This window comes from Diachasma alloeum, unplaced genomic scaffold, assembly GCF_001412515.2.
Source record: "Diachasma alloeum isolate Michigan unplaced genomic scaffold, Dall2.0 Dall_scaffold_00183, whole genome shotgun sequence".
Lineage (NCBI taxonomy): Eukaryota > Metazoa > Arthropoda > Insecta > Hymenoptera > Braconidae > Diachasma > Diachasma alloeum.
In genome coordinates this window covers 2,746,730-2,767,766 of record NW_021680349.1, presented here as the reverse complement: position 1 = coordinate 2,767,766, position 21,037 = coordinate 2,746,730, and the positions used below count along the sequence as shown (strand labels likewise).

The following is a 21,037-nucleotide window of genomic DNA, read 5'->3' as shown; positions in this document are numbered from 1 at the left end:
CGAGTTGTGAAGACCATTCGCCTATTCCACTCACCTCAATATATCTCCCGCAATAAAAAGATGTCAAGACTTTATAAAATACCCGGTGCAAACTCTCACGAGGCAGCGTCTTGTGGGCTATGTGACCCAGCGTCAATTATATCCACAGAATAACTTAACGGTGCTCCCTTAGAAAGATCCACTGAATGGCCTATTCAGACGTTTCGTTTGAGACTCTCGAGTGTTAAATAATAAAGGACTTGGTTTGCCTTCCTCTATACTCGGTATACCTCGGAGATATACGTGACGCAAGTTTTAACCCAGTGTATTTATATGTTCGAGTGTTATAAACGCTATGATATATTCGCACCAACAAATCACTGATGTTTCGTTTATTTTTATTAGTTCAGCATCAGCTGAGAATAATTATCTCTTGTCCTGCGATTTTAGAGTTTAAAAATCTGTTCCCAGGAACATCGTTCCCCATATTTGTCATACTTTATTTTATTTTAGCAACGATATTGATAAGTATCTGGAAATCATTGCCAACATTCTGTCATTCTGAATTTCCAATCATTCTCATTTTGTTTGTTTGATTTATGTTTAACAAGTGGACGTTGTTCAATTCAATTTTGACCTGCACTGTTAAAAATTTTCGTCTCAATTTTTCGTGCCAAATTCCGGAAATTTTTATCATGTTCAAGTTCCACTCAAATTTCAGGCGATCTTGTCATTGAAAAATCAATTATTCCATTGATTTCCTGTACGAATGATCTAAAAATGTATAGAATACTTGATTTTTCAGTTCAATTATTGTATGAAAATTCAGAAAAATCAGGAAATTTCAGGGAAAAATTGAAAATTCATGCTTCACTGAAAATTCAATCAAGTTGTGAAATTCTCATCTCACTGCCACTTAAAACTAGAAATTTCATAACCGTTTTTCCCTTAAATCTCATTCAATGTCACTCTTATGAGAATTACTATCATATTTTCCATTAAATTTCCAAAAATGTCTAACAGTGGATATTCACAGATTCTTGTATTTGCTGTTATAATGTCTGCGACTTTGAAGTTTTACGTTCATATATAATTGTTAATTTTTTCAATAAAGTTTTTCTTCATTTTGGGGCTATTTGTCACAATTTTTTTGAGAAATTTCTGTTTTCCGGGGATCAACTTTCCAGAAAACGATTTCCCGTGAACAAATCAAGCATAAAATAAAAATGAAAATAAAGTACGTGAAATAATACGGTGAGCACTGTTTCGGGGAAAATTTTTTTAGGGAACAATTTTCCGGGAGACAAGTCTCCGGTAACCTAAAAACCTATCAATAAGGATATCGATACTCAGGTGAGAAGTCCAGATGAGCACAGACGGGCTATCGGCAGCAGGGTGGCCAACGAGACATTAAAAAAAGAAACGAAGAAAACGACAAAGGAGACCAGAGAGAGGAGAAAAAAAATGAACAGAGAGGGAATATGACGGCGGTGACGTCAGCCTGAATATTTGAAGGGTGCGAGAGACTTCAAAAGAACACGTGTTACGGGTGCTAGGACGCCGTTTAAATAATGCAGAGTCAACTTACTCTTTCTCCCACTCTTCGACCCCCCCCTTTCCCCCCGCGCCGCTCTGCCCCCCTGCATTATTTTCATCTCCGTTGGATGCGAGTTGCCCATCGCGCTGTCTTCTTCTCCCAACCATCCTTCATGCACTTTCTTCGGCCTCTTCTTTCCTCTCGCTTCAGCTCTCTCTCTCCTCCGTGGAGGTTCTCCTCATCAGACACTCGACGAGCGCCCGTCCAAAGTTCCGTAACGATCGATGCGTCGTGTGTATGGGCAAAAAGAGCAGAAGGGTGGGCATCAAGTTGGGAGAGAGAGAGAGAGAGAGGAAGAGGGGAGAAAGGCAATGAAACGTTAATGCACCGAACTGCCTCTCTTATACCCACGTAAACACGAAAAATTTTTGCACAGAAAACTTTGATTCGATTACTTTTCGATTTACTTATTCATGGAGTTTCGATTCCGGGGGATATGTATCGGGAGTTGATAGAATGGAGAATAGGAGGCTTCAGTGTAGAGATATATCTGATAATACTGGGAAAACTAGTGGCTTCAAGAGGTTTTGAGTGACTTAAAATAAGATGTTTTTGGTGACACTCATTTTCTTTCAATTTGTTACAATTTGTTGTTGATGTTCAGAATTTATTGGGGGAAATTGTCGAGCGAATTCAAACATAGTATCATTGCAAGATCAGAAGGGGAAAAAAATCTTGAATATTATTTTAAGGGACAATATTTTTCATCGGAATTTTTGATTAGAAAAGTTCTTTTAACCTTATTTCTCTAATTCCGTGCAAATTCTGATTCATGAACCCTATTTTTAGCGTAACCAAAATTATCAGTGAAAAAATGATTGGCTTTTTTCCTGCCACATGCACTGTTAAGAATTTTCGTTTGAACATTCCGTGTTAAATCCCGGAAATTTTTATCATATTTAATTTTTACTGAAATATCAGGCAATCTTTTCATTGAAAAATTAAATATTCCATTGATTTTTTGTTCAATTATTTCGAGAAAATACCGAAAAATCTGGAAAATTCAGGGAAAAATTAAATATTCGTGTCATTTTGTTTCTGAATATTCATATTCTATTAAAAATTTAATAAAGTAATGTAATTTCCATCTCACTCCCACTGAAAACCCATAAATTTCCATGACTTTTACATAAAACTTGAAATTCCATAAACATTCTTCCCCTGAATCGGATTCAAAGTCACTCATGAGAATTACTGCCATATTTTCCATGAAATTTCGTATTTGCAAAAACAAATGAGACATCGTAAGTTCAAAACAAAAAATTCCCGAGTAAGCCACATAGAATGTCCAGAATGCACGTCTCAACGTCTCAATCGGGACTACAAATGCCTAAAATTTGGGGACACAAGTCTTAAAAAACGACAAAAGTGTCTTAATTTAAGACAGCAGTCCATTTTTCCACTGAATTATCCCGAATTCACGGAGTTGATTGAATGAATTTCCTACATAAAAAAAACTATCAACCATTTTCATCTCAGCATATCCTCAATACATTTTTTTAAATCCAAATGAATTCCCTTCACACCGAAAACTACCCATATTTTTCATTTTGTCTGTTAATACCTACTATGAGTACTACGAAACGGAAACACGTTTTCGAGGGAGGGTTCTGTTTTTGCACAGAACAAGTTTTAATGCAATTACCAACGACTCCTGGCGCCTATCCCACCCGTTTCCCTTTCTATCTTCAACCTCTCCCCGGATTTTCTCATTGCCTCTTCCCTCGTCTTGCTCTCACTCCCACGAATGGCGCCCAGTGTCTGCGGCGTTTACACCCGTAGTTCAGCCTCGATGAGCAACAGAGAGGGTCTGAGGCACACCGAGGCGCCTCTTTCTCACCCCCTTCCACCCTCACAAGAACCTACTTTACCCCCACTCCTCGTTATTCTCCTTGTGCACTTTATCTTCATCTGTTTTTCGTCGCCTTTATCCACCTCTCTCTCCTCAACTTTTTTTTCCGCTTCTATTTCAACCCCTCCCCGCCCCCCCCATCACTAATTTCAACCCCCGCGAAGCTTCTCTCCTTCCCACGCTTCAATACTCCACTTCCCCCCGTCGTTTTGCATTATTTTCATTTTATCGTCAGCAATCTCGGTTAATGCAATCCACCACCCTTTTCTCGGGCGTCAGTTCCCTTATTTTCGTACTCTTTTTTTTGTTCATCTCGTCTTGGACTTTTATCACTGGTAATCGATAGAGAAATTTTCTTGTACTGGATTTTGTTGGGGCAATTGGATTATATTCGTCATTTGGAGAGGGAGGACAATTTTAATGTTGAACAAAATTATAAATGATACGATTTGGCTGTTAAAGCTGGAGAAAATATAGTGGAAATTTGAAAAATCTAGAAATTTTACATTCTCAAGTTATTTTATCATTTAAATAGTTTCTTTGCTATTCTTGTAGTTTTTTGGATCACTGATATTATTTTCTTGAGTGTCAGTTCCCTTAATTTCGTATTCTTTTTCTGTTCATCTCGTCTTCGACTTTTGTCGCTGGAAATCGTGACAGCAATTTCTGGTATTAGATTTTGTTGGGGCAATTGCATTTATTCGTCATTTTCACGGAGAGGACAATGTTAATGTTGAAGAAAATTATTTAATGAAACTGCAAGTGATACCATTTGGATGAATCAGGTCTCATTTTGAAGCTTGCGAAAATACCGTGGAAATGGAAAAAAGGTAGGAATTTTATTCTGTTATTCTCAAGTTATTTTATAACTTAAATCTTGTTTTTTATTTTTCTAGTTTTTTGAGTGAGTGACATTCTTTTCTCGGATTTTTTTCTTTTAAAAAAACATCCGGCAACTTCACTTTACCTCTCAAATTATTTACATTCGAAAAATGTGAATTTTCATAATGCTCTAATCTTAAAAGGAATGTTCTCAACAGTAAATTTTGTTGAATTTCATTTTTACTATCGAAATTTTCCGAAGACACATAAATGTGGAGATGAAATACAATCGAAGAAAATAATAAAATTCAGTAACGATAAATTTTAGAAGACATTTTTCAATTGGTTTCTTCCTCTCAGACGAAGAATGAGAACTTTTCCCGAGATATATTACTATTGAGGGAGTATGGGGAATACACGAGCATTGGCTGCGATTTATTTTTCGCGAGTCATCCCGTTGTACACATAAAATAATACATACGTATATAGTTTTGTATATATAAACGCAGAAAACTAGCAATATCGATCCTGAGATTAATTCGTAGTCCAGACAATGGGCCGCCATCTACTACTGTACTCTGTTGATACGTCGGACGTAATGTAACGTCGTTTCATCTTCTTGTTACGTTTCACTCAGAGCTTTATAAACCCCACATACATAGTCTTCGTCTTCCCCTTGTTCTCAAATCAGTCGAATCTTTTAACTGAAAAGCATCGAATGCAACTTTACAATGTAACCTTTTTCTTCTTATTTTTCCAACCTTCCTCATGTTTTGGGAGGGTAGAATATTTCAGTATCGCGTGCCAGGTACGTACTTACTCGCATTTAACTTTTCTCACAGCTGAACACCACCGAAGTATCAGAAATTATTTTAAGAATTTTTGCAGAACAGTCCATGTTTCAGAAAAAATAAAAGTGTCTGCTTAATTGAAAAGAAAATTGTTACTGGGAATTGTGAAATTATGTTATTAATTGAATTTATAATTTTTCTCGTGTTAATTTAGACGACTAGTCGCGTATCAGATATTATTTCAAGATATTTTTCGGAACGGTCGATGTTTCAGAAAAAATAAAAGTGTACTGGAAATTTCAAAATTATGTTATTGATTGAATTTATGATTTTTCTGATGCAAATTTATCCCACATCTTCTCAAAACAAAAATGAAAACAAATATTGATTTTTTTTCCTCAATTTGCCCATGCAAATTACTGCACTCCCCTGGGCTCGTCATTTTCATTCTTCCCTCCCGTCCCACCCCCTGCAAAATTATCACGGCAATTCGCCTACTTCATCATATTCCACATCGGATTTATAATAAAATTTTGTAGCGATGAGATTCCAATTTACAAAAAAAAAGAGTAAAAAAAAATTCATCGCGATTGGAGTCCGGTGACTCGGGGATTTTTATTGACAAGAGGAATGGAAGGGGGGGATGGTAGGAGAGGGGGTGGGGGGGTAGAATCATAATCGAATATTCTCGAATTTAATTTCTATCGGTGCAACCGGGTATAGGTTCGACTTTCATATCATCCCGAGCGTTTTTGTGACAGTCACCGAATCTAATTTGTCCGGACGCTACGCTCGGTGGGATATCGAGCCCCCTTTTCGGCCATACCCCCTCCCGCCCCTCGCCACTTTAGTGCGAATTCGATGGGTTACAAATGCCATGTGTTGAAAAAAATCGAAATTTATTTTATTGAAATTTTTTACGGAAATTTTTTGCAATTTTTGGAAATTTAAGTTCTTGAAAATTTTCATGAAGTGGCAGTCCCAAAAAAATTCAGGGAATTTCGTCATTGAAAATTAACAATTTAATGAAGAAATCAATGGATGCTGCAAATTTCAGTCGAATTATTCCATAAGAATGGATTAAAAGCTGGAAAATTCAGGTAAATATATTCTCGAATTTTCAATTCATTGAAAAATCTGCGTTATTTGTACTGAATATTCATGTTCTGACCAAAATTTCAAGTAATTTGGGAAATTCTCGTCTTCTTCAGCTTAAACAATTGGAAGGTTTACGATTTTTCGCGAGAATTACTACTGAACTCAGTTACATCTGACAGTACAAGAGCCACATTTGAAGTTTCAATGTTGTAAATTTAACTCAAGATCAAACTCTTTATGATCAAAAATTCAGAACGACAATTCCCTGAATTTCCACAATTTCCAATAATTTTGATTGGTTTACGCCCCTGGAATTTCATTGAATTTCCAGTGTAACTCGAAATTTCATTATTTTCCCCCCTCTAAATCGCATTTAATATCCAGAAAATTACAACAGCACTGTCCACGAAATTTCAATTTTTTCCAACAGAATATGAATTTTCACAGTTGTGAATTTGAATTAAATTCAAGATCAATTCATCGAATTTTCTTTTCACCTTGAATTAAAAAAATAATAATTTCAGTTGTTTCTCTAAATCGAATGAATGAATAAACCAAAAGCCCGCTTCGATCGGTTATTGGCCAAGGGTTTGAACCCGAGAACATTAGGACAGTGCGGGCACACTGGGGGTGGGGGATAGACAGAAGGGGGAGGGGGGTAACTCCCGCGAACGTTGGCGCGAGCGACAGATAACGACGGGAGGTATAAATCTCCTTCCGGTGGGATCGAGAGCGGAGCAATCTGCGGAATGGTCTGGTCATCCGTCCATCAAGTTCCAGCGTCACGTACGGCTAACGTATTATACATCTACGCGGCGTTCCTGGCTTTCGGGATGCGCCAAAACACGGGAGTAAGAGAGAGAATATCCCGGAGTAAAACGCATCATTCCTCCTCACAACGCAGTGGATAGAGCGCAAAAGCTTGGATTCAACGACACTGCGGGGCACTGTATTTATGCGTGACTCGATGGGAAAAGGCAGTGGATGAGATAATTTCTGATTTACCATGAGAGGTTTTATCCACTGAAACGCGACTTTTGCAAATGGAAAAATCCGAAAATCCATCACAATTCAACGGAAAAAAAATGAAGCATAAATACATTCGTCAATGCTGGTGATATATTTTTTTTTCAATCGGCATTCACTGGAAATCATTTTAATTAGGTCTTGTTGAATGTTGCAATCAACGTCCTCCCCCTTTCCACTATTTCATGTGACTTCCAGGGAGAAACAAAAAAAAATAGTTCTCCAATTAAAATTCATCCGAATTTAATTATATTCGTTTTTCTCTCTCGTCTACCTAAATAAAATTCTGATTTAATTCACGTGAATATTTAGTTGAATTCAATTATCAATCCAAATAAATTGAATGAATAAAATGAGTTGAGGTGAATATTTATTGCCATCTAGATGCTGTGGGGGATGAACTGACAAGATTATTTTATTCAAATGATATTTGACGCTGCAATATTAAAAAACTAATTCCGCCTTCATACAACGGTCCTTTTTCCTATTTTACGTGCCCGTCTGGGATAAACTAAAAACATAGTTCTCCAATTAAAATTCGTCAGAATTCAATTATATCCGTTTTGTTTTCTCGTCGACCCAAATAAAATTCTGTTTCAACTTCCGTGAATATTTAGTTGAATTCAATTTTCAATCCAAATAAATTGAATTATTCTGGATAGAGTTAAAAATTCTATTTGAGTGAGATGAATATTTATTTCTGTCCGTGGGGGATGGAAGAAAAATAGTGACGAGATCATTTTATTCAAATGACACTAGACATTGCAATCTTAAAACACCAATTCTGCCTGTTTTCCCCTTTTAAAGGTCTGTTGTTTCCATTTCATATGACTCTCTGGAAAAGCCTAACAACAGATCGTTTCCCCAAATAAAATTCTGATTTAACTCCCATGAATATTTAGTTGAATTCAATCAAAATAAATTGAATTAGTCTGGATAAAATTGAAAATTCTATTTGAATGAGATGAACATTTATTTCCGTCCGGCGAGGATGAAAGGAAAATAGTGACGAGATTATTTTATTCAAATGGCACTTGACATTGCAACGTTAAGAAACTAATTCCGCCTGTTTTTCCCTTTCAAATAACAACTTTGGAACTTCATACAACGATCCTTCGCTTCCATTTCATGTGACTCCCCGGGAAAAACTAAAAGAATTGTTATCCAATTAAAATTCATCCGAACTCAATTATATCGGTTTTTCTCTCGTCTCCTCAAATAAATTTCGATTTAACTGCCGTGAATTCTCGTATTTAGTTGAATTCAAGTTTCAATCCAAATAAATTGAATTATTCCAGATAAAGTTGAAAATTCTATTTGAATGAGATGAACATTTATTTCCGTCCGTGGAGGATGAAAGAAAAATAATGACGAGATTATTTTATTCAATGACGTTTGACATTGCAACGTTAAGCACCTAATTCCGCCTGTTTTTTTCTTCAAATAAAAGCTTTAGAAATTCATGCAACGCTCCCTTGTATCCATTTTATGTGTCTCTCAAAGAAAAACTGAAAAAAATAGTTCTCCAATTGAAATTCATCCGAATTTAATAACATCCGTTTGATTCTCGTCCGCCCAACTAAAATTCTAATCCAATTCCCGTGCATATTTACTTGAATTCAATTACCAATCCAGATAAATTGAATTATTTCGGAAAAACTTGAAAAATTCTAGCTGAATGAATTGAATATTTATTTCCACCAGGAGATAAATAAAAATAATTACCGAGATTAGTTTATTCTATTGAAAATTATAGATAGATTTGGGATAAAAACTCTGTGCATTGGTATTCTGTCACTGACTTCAGCAAAATGAGGGCTACTACATCGGGCCACATGGAACGTGTTTTCCCTTTGTTCTTTATTCTATGTTTTGTTCTGAAGATTCGTAGTCACCTGCCATGCGCTCGCCCCGTAATATAAACACAGTTTACAGGGTGACACTGAGATGTGTCGAGTTGCGTAGAGATTGATTTTTGAATACTATTTCGTTCCATGAAATCCAATATATTCAAACAACATTTGACATTGTAACATGAAAACAAATTAACTCCCCCCGGCTTCCCCCAGCAAATCCAAACTTCTGAGCGAATGATACACAACGATAATACGTCGCGTGCCATGATGCTCGCTCTGGTCAACTGGGTACTGACCTCGGACATCCCTGATTCTTTGCGTGAGCGCGTTATGGTTTTTGGAATTACACCGCACACACAGCCAGGGATTCCCTCTTCGAATCTGCCCCCCACCCCTGCGCCCCTCCCCACACGTACCACGCAGGCCGATCAAAAGTCCTTTTGACTGTCGTTTACTGAATTTTTTACCGATTCTCCTTGCGAAACGAATGCCCTCCCCCCATGTTCCCAGTTGCTTCCGACGGGTTTGCATCTTTTATCGTGCGCGGCCGCTCCCCCTCCTGCCCCTGGCCGTTGGTAAAAGGGTCGGACACAGTCAGGGACCGAAGACTCGCTAAGTGACCTCGGCCAATTCCCTTCGGGTATCGAGTTTCCGCTCGCGGAAGCATTACATCGATCGATTTCAATGTTGGAAGGATAAATTTTGAACAATTTGTATTGATGTGCCATCTTTTATTGACGAGTCAACGTAACTAATGAATTCTCCAGACTATTTCCCATGCAAAAGAACGATTTTATCAGAGAGAGAGAGAGAAAAAAAAGATAATTCATTTGCAATGGCAATAAAATTTTTGACGTCCGAGTAATTTCAGTTGATTATAGAAATATCGCGAATGGCCATAAAAAATAGGGGGAAAAAATACACTGAAACTGTAATTTTTATGTCCATTCAGTATTCATTAAACTTAATGTCTCCTCCAGACACTCTTTATTCGTATTCCAAACGTAATTTGTCATATTTACCGATTTTAATGCAAATTTAAATTATATATATTTAACGGGCGCATCCCAGACAGTGTCACTACGTCGTACAAATGCAATTAAATACCCCTCCGACGAATTAGCACGTTTGGAGAGGTGTTGTGAGATAACGGGGAAATTTTCGTTTCAGTGTACACGGGTTTTCAATGTATACACACATACGTTTGTTCTAGCGAATAGTTGAAAATCTACGGAGCTAAAAGTGGGTCAAGATTCATTGTGTGAATGTGTGAGGTGGACTGAAGAATGAAATAATAATTTATTATGCCGTGTGTCCTTCGCGAATTCAACGAAAATAATTCATTGAAATTTCGATTGTTCTCAATTTTCAATTAATTGGAAATTCAAATTGTATTTGTGTTCAATAAAATTGAGTAATTTGTGAAATTTTATGTCTGTATCGCTTAAGGATATCCAAGTACTTTGACCATTTTTTCTCCAATGAAATGCTGCATCTAAAGAGGCGAAAATCGAAAAAAGCTATCATTTGAGCCCCATTTGACCCTCAATTTCCGGACATTTTACAATGGTTTTATTATTTAAACTTTGCGTATTGATATTGAACCATTAGAAACCATTTTAAAAATATGAAAACAAATTAGAAAGTTTACTTTTAAAAGAAGATTGATGAAATAATTAAAAAATTGCAATTATTAAAAATTACTACTAGATTATGGAAAAAAAAACACTTTGGAGTACTTTCAGCACTTTAAGAATTATTATTATTATTGAAATCTCAGTTTGACTCTACACAGTACGTTTCGCTCCGCGTCCGTGAATCTCTGCCTAGGGCCGGAATGACAAAAAAGATACTTGGAAAGCCTAACTCAAATTCAATGTACCCCAACGATTCAATCTTCATTCCGCCAACTAAATTTCAATCTTACGACTAATACTTCGCTAACAAGAATTGCTATTAAATTGTTAACCTCTTCCCGGTAAAGCCCATTACCGAAATATTTAAACAACATACTATTACACCCTCCAAAAGAAGCACAGGGACCTCAAAAATAGACCGGAGTACCTCCTAATACGAGGAAGAGAGAAAAGATTCGAGTGTTGAATGTGTAACCGATCATCACCATCAGAAAATAGGAGAAAAGGTGGATAATAAAAATGCTCGGCCTGTCGCAAGGGTACCAATTTCATCCTGACGTCCTTCCAGACATTGTCGTCCCCTCCCGAAGCCCGAACACTACACTCATTACTAAACCTCTACTGATCATTGAAAAAGAACGACTCAAATGACGTCACCTCTGAATCACCAATTTCTACAAACTCCCCCATTCAATAAAATTCCCCCAAAAATATAGGGATATGGATAGATCAAGTGCTTCAATCTGCCCGCATCCCGCACAGCTCTCGTATGTTTTTATTCTCCACGAGTTTTGACTCATTGCCTGCGAGATAAGACTTTTACTGCTGAATTTTCACTCGTATCCCCCCGAGCCATACGGTCCGGCATTTCATCCGCGATATGGACTCGAAAACACAATCAAGACTGCAGATTCAACGAAAAAAAAAAAAATGAAAAAGAAAGGAAGAGAAAGAAAGAACTAATTTAAACGGAACGAAGGAAATATGTAGTCACATCCGGTGTATCAGGATGGATGGCCTGTTCGGTTACAACGATTGAGGATTTACTGTTCTGCAACCCTTTCTTTCCACCCCTCGTACCCCAACATACACATTTAACCCTCCCCCTCCCTCCCTCTCGCCCCCAAATATATGGGTTTGTCTCTTGTTTCGCCCTTGTCCCATGCCACCTCCACAGTTACACGTCTCTGAATTCCCTGGGCATCGAGAAAGACAGACAGACGAACGAGATGCCACCCCCCCAGATACACTATGGCGTTATTGCCAAAAAGGATAATGCGAGGGAAGATTGAATTTTTCGCTCCCACCCCACCCTCAAACGCACATTCTTTCTGTTTCTCGTTCGTTCATTTCAGGGTATTGTGGATGCTGTGTAGATGCATTGTGTCCTCAACGCATGCAGATGAACCGTCAGTTTGTACACCTATCGTTTCATGCCTGTAGCATGGTGTTGCCCCTTTGATCGATAGCTTCAATTTATACTGAACCCAAGAGCAAGATTCACACCTTTACTTTTAACTTTGAAACATGAAGCTGAAACTAACAGAACATTCGTCAGTGGAAAATTCGATTTAGGGGATATTTAAGTGTAGGAGAGTCAAACAATCATATGTACAAATGTTTTTCAAGTACGAAAGAGTTTATACATTACATAAAAACATTTGTACACCCCTAGATTCGCCTAAAATAGATCTTCTGCTGTCGAATCTTTCGCTAGTTTCAGCGTCATCTTTGAAACCAACAAGTGAAAACAAAGAATCCATAGAAATTGATGGAGTTAGGCTTCGAATTGTTTGTTTTGGTCTTGAGGTTATGCAGAATGTTCAATATTTTTACTTCTAATGTTAAAATTGTTCATTCTGGATTCTGTAAGTGCCTGAACATCGATCGGCGCTAGGTAAAGCCTTGATTATGTTCTAAGTAATGAATTTTTCTTTTCCAATAATTTTTATTGATTATTATTAACATATTCCACAATTTGAGGAAAAGAGAGGACGAACGACTGCGGTGCACAGCCAAATTTAACCCCTCATCCTCGTGAAGAATGCTAATGATCAATGTTCTCTTCTGCAGAGTGTAATTCCGTTTTTTAAGATTGAAAAGAATAACTAATAGTGGAAGATATATTATTTTTATGTCCCGTTCGTCTTCACAACTTTTCATAAACGTCGCCCTAATGAGCAATGCCTTGAACATTCAAAATGTTCCATCCTGTGACCCCTAGAATTGATGTGATGACAGCAAAACGATTCGAAGGACTACTTTGTTAACATCTCATGTTAGAACATCCTTCGGTATTAGGTAAAGACTTGACTATGTTCTAAGTTTGATGCATTCTTCTTTTTCAATAACTAATACTGAAATTAGGTTTTATCAACCATTATTAACACATTCCTCAATTTGAGGAAACGCGGACGAACGACTGCAGTATGCAGCCAAATTTCACGAATGCTAACTAGTGTAATTCAATCCTTTTTAAAGATTGAAAAAAATAACTAACAGTTGACGATACATTATTTTTATGTTCCCTTCGTGTTCAGAACCTTCCATAATGGTCGCCCTAAAGGGAACGCCTCAAACATTCGAAATATCGAAATACTGGAGAATGCAATGCAATGGAGATTCTTCCCCCCATCCTGTGACCCCTAGAATTGCTGTGCCGACAGCAAAATCATCCGCAGAAGGACAAATTTGTAAACAATTGAAATTAGCAACAGTACTCACCCTTTCCTCCTCCCGAATCATCTCCGCAATTCCGGGTTTAATCTCCAAATCATCAACCGGCGTCGACTGATTACCAACCGCCTGTTGATGATGCTGTGCAGCAGCAGCCTGCTGCTGTGCCTGCTGTGCCTGATGCTGCGCCGCAGCAGCGGCCTGTTGTGCCTGTGCCTGATGCTGCTGCACCGTCAATCCCTGGACATGCTGTCCAAGATGATTGACACTGGGATGACCACCAGATGTCACGTGGCTAGTCACGTGGTGTCCAACAGAGTGAGCGCTTTGGCTTGATGTTGGTGGTGGTGGTAATGGCAACGAGACAGGAAGCTCCTGAAGATTAATTTGCGGTGTTACTGAGATACTTGGCGCTGATGATGGTGAACCAATGGATCTTGGTGTTGATGATGCAACGAGATTGTGAACATCGGGCAGTCCAATGACTTCCTGATCGTCAATTATGCAGGAGTTCTGATCAGGACTGTTGACACTTGGTGAACGATCGCCGGACACTCTGCGACGTTTCTTCCGATTCTGTGAACCACTTGCCAATGATGCTATATTGTCAAGCATACTTGGCCGGGAGACGAGCTCCTGCTCACTGTTGACATCCGCAAGACCTCGAATTTTCAGGCATTCAGCCACCTTCAGCAAAGGCCCAATCTGCTCCTGCGACACGTTAATCTCACCCTTGTACATGAATTCAACAGCTGCCTTCAATTCTGGCCACTTGATGTCCTTCATTATGACAATAGGGTGGGTGCACGGATTCTCAAAGAATAGGGCCTGAAAGTACGGCGAGCATGCTGACAGTACCATCTTGTGAGCTTTCACCGAGTGGCCGTCGCAAGCGAGGGTCACGTCGACGAATGACTCACTCTGGAGCAATTGATCAAAGACATTGGTTAAATTTGTCTGATAATTGTTCCACCGCAAACAGAACTGCTGGGGTGAACCGGCGCCGCTCTGCTGCGTCATCTTGAATTCCTCTGATTCCTCCGTTTTTGCGGCTTTTAGTAACACCTCTGTCGCAAAATTAATTTAGTCTTTTTATTGTTCTTTCACACAATATCCAAGCACTTGGGATTCACCACCTTGACTCGCTCATCTGTAAACACAAATTCACAGTAATCTCGATGTAGTTTGCGCCTCCGTAATTGTCCATAATTGACGATGATTATTTATCAATAGTTTTTAGAATTGTTATTTATCTCGTTGGAATTAAATATTCAATGGTCGATGGGTCGAGAATGAGAATAGCACGTGACATTGTCATCCCACAGCACCAATCCAGCACATCACACGAATGAATAATGTTATTTGAAAACAGTCGCACTTGTCTCTGATACGCAATGAGAAATAATAAATAACACCTAAGTCACCTTGGAGTTTATTTAACACCGATTAATACCGTTTATTTTATCGTTTTGTTTTGTTGATTATTTCTTTTCAATCGAAGTTGATTGTTGGAATTATCATCGCGATTTTTATCGACTCGCTATCACCCTCGTGCGATTGAATTCGATTATTACGTTGTTGAGGGATTATCCTTGGTGAATTAATAAAAATTACGACTGGCCAATGGAAATAAATGGAATGGAAAAAAGTTTAGTAAACCGAACACGAGGGCGACGTGGACAGCACCGATGTGCAGCGCGTGACGAGCGCGTCGCGACTGAGAGGGTACCGCGCGCGTGGTTACCCGAGATATCGTCGCTGGAAGGCGATCATAATGTTCCGGGGAAGGGGGGAGGGTGGAGGGGGTGAGGGGGAGCGAGAGTGGGGGAGATAGCGCGAAAGAAGCCGCGCGCGCGCCTCGTAAACAGAGCTGTGTGAGAGAGACGAGGACGGAGAAGTGACTGGACGTGAGCGGCCGGTTTCCCCACTTCTACGTGTAAAGCATCGTCGTACAAAACCCGATGAGGGGAAGCTCCGCCTTCCAAAGACACCGCCCCCAGACGCCTATTGCGAACGGCAAGAAATGAATATGTTATTGGGAAAATTACTGAATTTTTTTGCGATTCTATTTATGGCGCGGAAAAAAATTGAAGGGTGACGAAAATTTTGGGGGAATGTTGAAAATTTTTGGCTGAATTTTCCGTGCCAAATCCACGGAAATTTTTATCGTGTGAGAGGTCCACTGAAATTTTAGGACATCTTGTCTTTGAAAAATGACATATTCCGTTGATTTTCGGTTCGAATGATCTGAAAATCAATAAAATATTTTATTTTTCAGGTCAATTACTGTAAAAGTTCAGAAAAATCAGGAAAATTCAGGGAAAAATGGAAATTTCAGGTCATTTTGTTCATGGTCCACTGAAAATTCAATCAAGTTTTGAAATTTCCATCTCACTCCCACTGAAAACTCATGAGTTCCCTTGAATTCTACGTAAAACTTGAAATTTCATAACCATTTGTCACTCTCATGAGAATTACTATCATATCTTCCATGAAATTTCAAAAAATTTCTATCGAAGAGGGTATTTTTTATGCTTTTTTTTAATGAGCACGTGATGAACATTTCAAGTGATGCAAAAACACTAGTATTGGGTTATGCAATTGTTTGCGAAATTTAGTCGTGTCATTTATTGTCTTCAAATGGAATGTTGCTAATGCATCTGCAGTGTTATTAAGTTACTTATGAAATTTCAAGCAAAAAACCTTGAAATTGTTAAGAACGATTAGGAAAGGGGACATGATTGGCAAACGATTTTTATTGGAATGAAAATAAATGGATTTATTTTCATTTGAATAAATAAATTTTATTCGAATGAAATGAATGGATTTGTTCCAATAGCTCATAATAAAACGTTTATTCAAATTCACTTGTTTTTATATGCATTTCCATTGACATCAAATAAATTATTTTTTAAATACAAACGAATGTTTCCCTGACCCAAATGAAGACTTATCGATTAGACGTGAAATCATCGCGTGGATGTCGATGAGAACGAATTTATCAACGTGTGAGCGTTTATTTGATTCTAATAGAAAGTTTGATTTGATTCAAATGATGAATTCAAATCAAATCAAACTTTCTATTTGAAATTACTAATTCGTTGATTCTTCCGGGTGTGCAATGTTGAAAAAATTTGGCTGAATTTTCCGGAAAAAGACCTTGAACTCGATGTAAGCGGAAAAAATCAATGAAATTTCAAATTTCGCTAAAAACTCAAGTAAAGTTGCCATTTTTTAGAGGCAGGAAGACGGAAATTCTACGATTTACCTGAATTTTCCTAATTTTCCCGGGATAATTCAACCGAAATTTACAGTTCGCCCAAATTTTTCCATAAAATTATGAATTTTCAATGAAAAATCCCGTGAAATTTCAGTGGAAACGTTACATGTTAAAAATTTCCAAGACTCTTACCGGAAATTTCAATAAATTTTTTTAAAAAGACCGTGAATTCGATTTAAGCCAAAAAAGTCAATGGAATTTTGAGTTTCTCCGAAAATTTCAATCAAGTCCCAATTTTTTTGCGGTAGGAAGACGAAAATTCCCCGATTTATCTGGATTTTCAAGTGAAAATGAGTATTCATTGCCAAATTCCCTGGAACTTTCAACGGATTCCTTTCAAATTCTTTTAACAGTATGGGTTGAACTTGATTGAAATTGCACTATTGCCTACTTCTTGCATTTCGTTATCCCCTCACTTCAAATTGAAAAAATGATGGGCATTTTGAGTTATTGCACTTATGACAATATAATGCGACGCCCCATACCCGCCGTATGCAGAAACTCAAATGTTAGTGACGTTATTCAGTCGGGCATGCCTCAACGATAACAGCATTATGTTACGGTCCTGGAGTACAAAGATAGCAACGATAATGAAATTTAAGGTACAAAGAGGCGATCGTAGAGTTTCCCCTCCCTGACTGTTCGGGAGGTCGGGTCCAACGACTGGGCGAGGACTCAAAACCATTTTCAACGGACCCAGTGCCCCCCCATTCTTCCCTATCTTGTGTCCTCATACCCTCCTTCCTCCAGAACTGGCTATTAGACGAAGACTCTGGGTAATAGAGAATTTCTACATGGTGATTCGATATACGGGGAAAATTTCAAACGCTGGGGGATCAAACGAAGGTTAATACAGAACGAAGAATTAGATTTGGAAATATATTAGTAGGATTCTGAGTTGGAAATGATTTTTAAATTACACACAGAAAAAAAGGGTCTGAATTCTAGTGAAATATCGCTGAGAATTTTTTCCATCCGAATTTCAGCCAATAGAATTGCACTATTCGACTGTTATTTTATATAGTCAACACGCTAACGTCACTGGTAATTTTTTATGTTGATATATATATAAAAAACAAAAGATTTACAGGTCTAGTGAGCCCCATGTCGGAATTGGCAGATGAAAACAGTTGAAAATTGATAACGTCATATAATTATTTCAATGGGAATCGTTACAATTATTTGAGATAAATAATTTATTCATTCTAAATGAGGCCGTTATTGAAATGAAATCAACGATTCATTCCCTACAAATGAGGAATTACTGACTAAATTATCTTGGTTCTAACTTCGTTGGAATCAAAAAACATTTTATTGTATTTATAAAGTATTCACTTGGTCTGAATAAAAACGCGAATTAAGGAATTTCTTCTTGAATTATAAAATTTCTTACTGAATTATTGATTATAAAATACGAAAATCGAAGGAAATATTGGGAATTTCCAAATGCTTAAACGTCCATTTGCAATATTCATCATTCAATTTTCCTATCCAACGACGAAAAAACTTCATGTAAAACCCAAACCCCTGAAAAACGTGATTTCCTCCAGAATGGATCAAATATGCGAATCGTCATAAAAAATCCAACACATGCAAATCGTTCGAATCGACCCAATAGTTTTTGAGTTTTTTTTCAAAAACTGTCTCCCTCTAGACTCCCGTACGTCAATAAATTTTCATTGGTTTTTGCATTTCATACGAAAATTGCAGTGTGCTGAAAATGGTAGGTAACACTGCAACTCAATTGGGGGGATTTCACGGAGGAACTGCGAGCTGAAATAGGACCAGCACTTTTTCTGGATTTTCGCACTGTTAGGATGAAAAAATACGAGTGGAAAAGAGGAGAATATAGTCAGGCCAGTTGGAAAACTAAACTCGTGATTTTTTTTTTTATCCGAGATTTTGGTGTGGATCTAGTGTTGTTATACGCCGTTGGAAAACTACTGTTGACATTTCTAGTGAACAATCTTCACATATTTAAGCGACTAATTTCCATATTTCATTATATATTATTATTGACAAGACGGTTAATTGTTGCAATATCATTGAAATTATAGTTTTCGTGTCTTTAACACAATTAAAATGATTGAATACTGTGAGAATTTAAGATGCAATTGAAATATTCATGACTGGTCAACGCAGAAAAGTTCAATTTTTTATTTTTCAAGATCATCTTATATTAAATTCCTATTCATAATTTTGGTGTGGATCTAATGTTGTTATACACTGTTGAAATATAACTCTTGACCTTTCCAATGAAAAATCTGGACAAATTTGAGCGACCAATTTAAATTATATTTTAATGATATTTCAGTTTTGTTATTGACAAAACAGTGAATCCTTAGAATATCAGTGAGATTTTTTATATTGTGAACACTCAAAATTGAAATATTCATCATCGTTCAACAAATTCAATTTTGTTGAATTTTCAAAATAAAGCAGAAATTCAATCTAGAATTGAATTCATATTCATCATTTTGATTCAGATCTAATGTTATTATACACTGTTTAAAAATTATTCTTGACATTTCCTCTGAACAATGGTATTCCATTATATATATTGTTATTTACAAAACGATTAATTTCTGGAACATCAATGCAATTGTAATTTTCAGGTGCTCACGACAATTTTAATTGAAATTTTCTCAATTTTTCAATATAAGTAAGAAATTTGATCAACAATTCACATTCATAGCATTGAAAATTAATCTACAACTATTGATTAATTTCCAAATTGAACCTCTCAAATTATTGCGTTCGATTTGAATAGATCGCCCAGTCGAGCAATAAACATTTCTATTATGACTGTCATTTGAATAATACCAAGTCATATTACCCCCCTTTGGTATGCACATGCGGTGAGTACCAAATTTTCGCCGTCAGACGAAGCAACGTAAATGATTCCGCTGTTAATTAGTTTAAGCCGTTATAATTGTCGGGACTTGATTCATTAAATCGTGAATTGGGGGTGAAAGATTTCTATTCTCGTGTGAAGAGTTGACGTTTAAGAAATATGCAAGTGTCTTCTCACCTCACGATAGTCGTTTACTTCACTCATATCTCCTTTTTCCCCTATTTCATTACACAACCTCAGGGGTATTTCGGTGCTAAATCAAAAGTAGTAGACGAATTCCAAAATAATCGCGAAATAATTCTTGATGCGCCATTCTAATGCATCAATCTTCCATCGCGATAACTAGGATCAAATTTCCGTGAAATTTCAACCGAATTTCCAATCCGTAATGAATAACGGAGAATAGAAGGGATGAACTTCTATAAAAAATTCCCCCCCTCCCACAAATTCCAAGACTCGAATCTATTTCTGCCTAAAAACAATGAAAATAATATTTGAAAATGTATATCGAGTCTAGACATCCATCACAAAAGGAGGTAAGCCAGGGGAGTAAGGAGACTGGAAAACGAGGACGAGACAATTAACATTTCACGAATGAAATTCCGCGATGCTTAAATATTAAATCCTCCCCCGTTCCTCTATTTGACTCCGCCATTACGTTTGAATATACTTTCCTCTACCTAAAAATAAAAAATCCCTCCCTCCCCGCCCCCATCAAATATGATACGAAAAAACCAGAAACAAAAGCGCGACCTGGTTGACATTTCGTTTATTCGCAGCAATTGAATTGAATTATGAATCATTTCCAAACACAATAATTCTGACGTACATATACTTGTCTATATACAATTTCATATATATTGAGTTATGGATTATTCAATGAAATTGAAAAGTCCAAATCCATAATCCCTCAATAATTTTCTTTTTTTAATTTCAAAATGAATGAAAAACTCAGTGTACAATTTTATCGAAAATTGACTTCAAATTTGCGAAATTGGAAATTCAAATGCATTTGTTACATAATTGTCAAACAATTTCAAAAATGAAAAATAAAAATAAAATCAAATAGAAATAAGAAATCGGCGATTGAATTATTATTATTATCATCATCACCATTATTATTATTAAATATTATTAAATATCGTTAATCACTCAACATTAAATACTCAATTTGTTTGAACTTCCAAGATGAATTAAAAAATTTGATCAACAATTGAATTTAAAATTAATTCCAACTCTGCAACATTGAAAATTCATCCCCATTTGTTCCATAATTTTCAAAGAATTCCCAAAAAAAACACATAATCTCGTCCGAAAAACTCCAAGAAAGTCGTGACCCGTTACATTCCTTTCATCAACACGCAATTGAATGAAATTATGAATTATCCCCAAAACACATGGCCCCCCAGCAAATAATTCTGACGTGCATACACTTGACAATATACATGTATCGAGGAATAGTTATTAGTTCACGGAATTCACATTGCCCAGGGAGGTGGTTGGGGGTTAACGTTGGATACAGGAGGATGTAGGTAGCACAGAAACTAGCATAGAGCCCCCCCCCCCCCC

The 21,037-nt window shown here is 37.1% G+C and overlaps 1 protein-coding gene across 3 annotated transcripts in view; it reads right to left on the bottom strand.

Annotated features, from left to right (window-relative positions):
• The window catches only part of LOC107047590 (protein bric-a-brac 2), a 251,942-nt gene that overhangs the window by 170,257 nt on the left and 60,648 nt on the right, over nucleotides 1-21,037 (bottom strand). For 2 of the 3 annotated variants that reach the window (XM_015270375.1, XM_015270382.1), the window contains exon 5: nucleotides 13,383-14,484. In XM_015270375.1, coding sequence (XP_015125861.1) covers nucleotides 13,383-14,354 — 972 coding nt within the window. In that variant the 5' untranslated portion in view covers nucleotides 14,355-14,484. Of the gene's footprint in view, nucleotides 1-13,382; nucleotides 15,039-21,037 lie in introns of those variants that run through there. The other variant, XM_015270379.1, reaches the window with a different exon arrangement.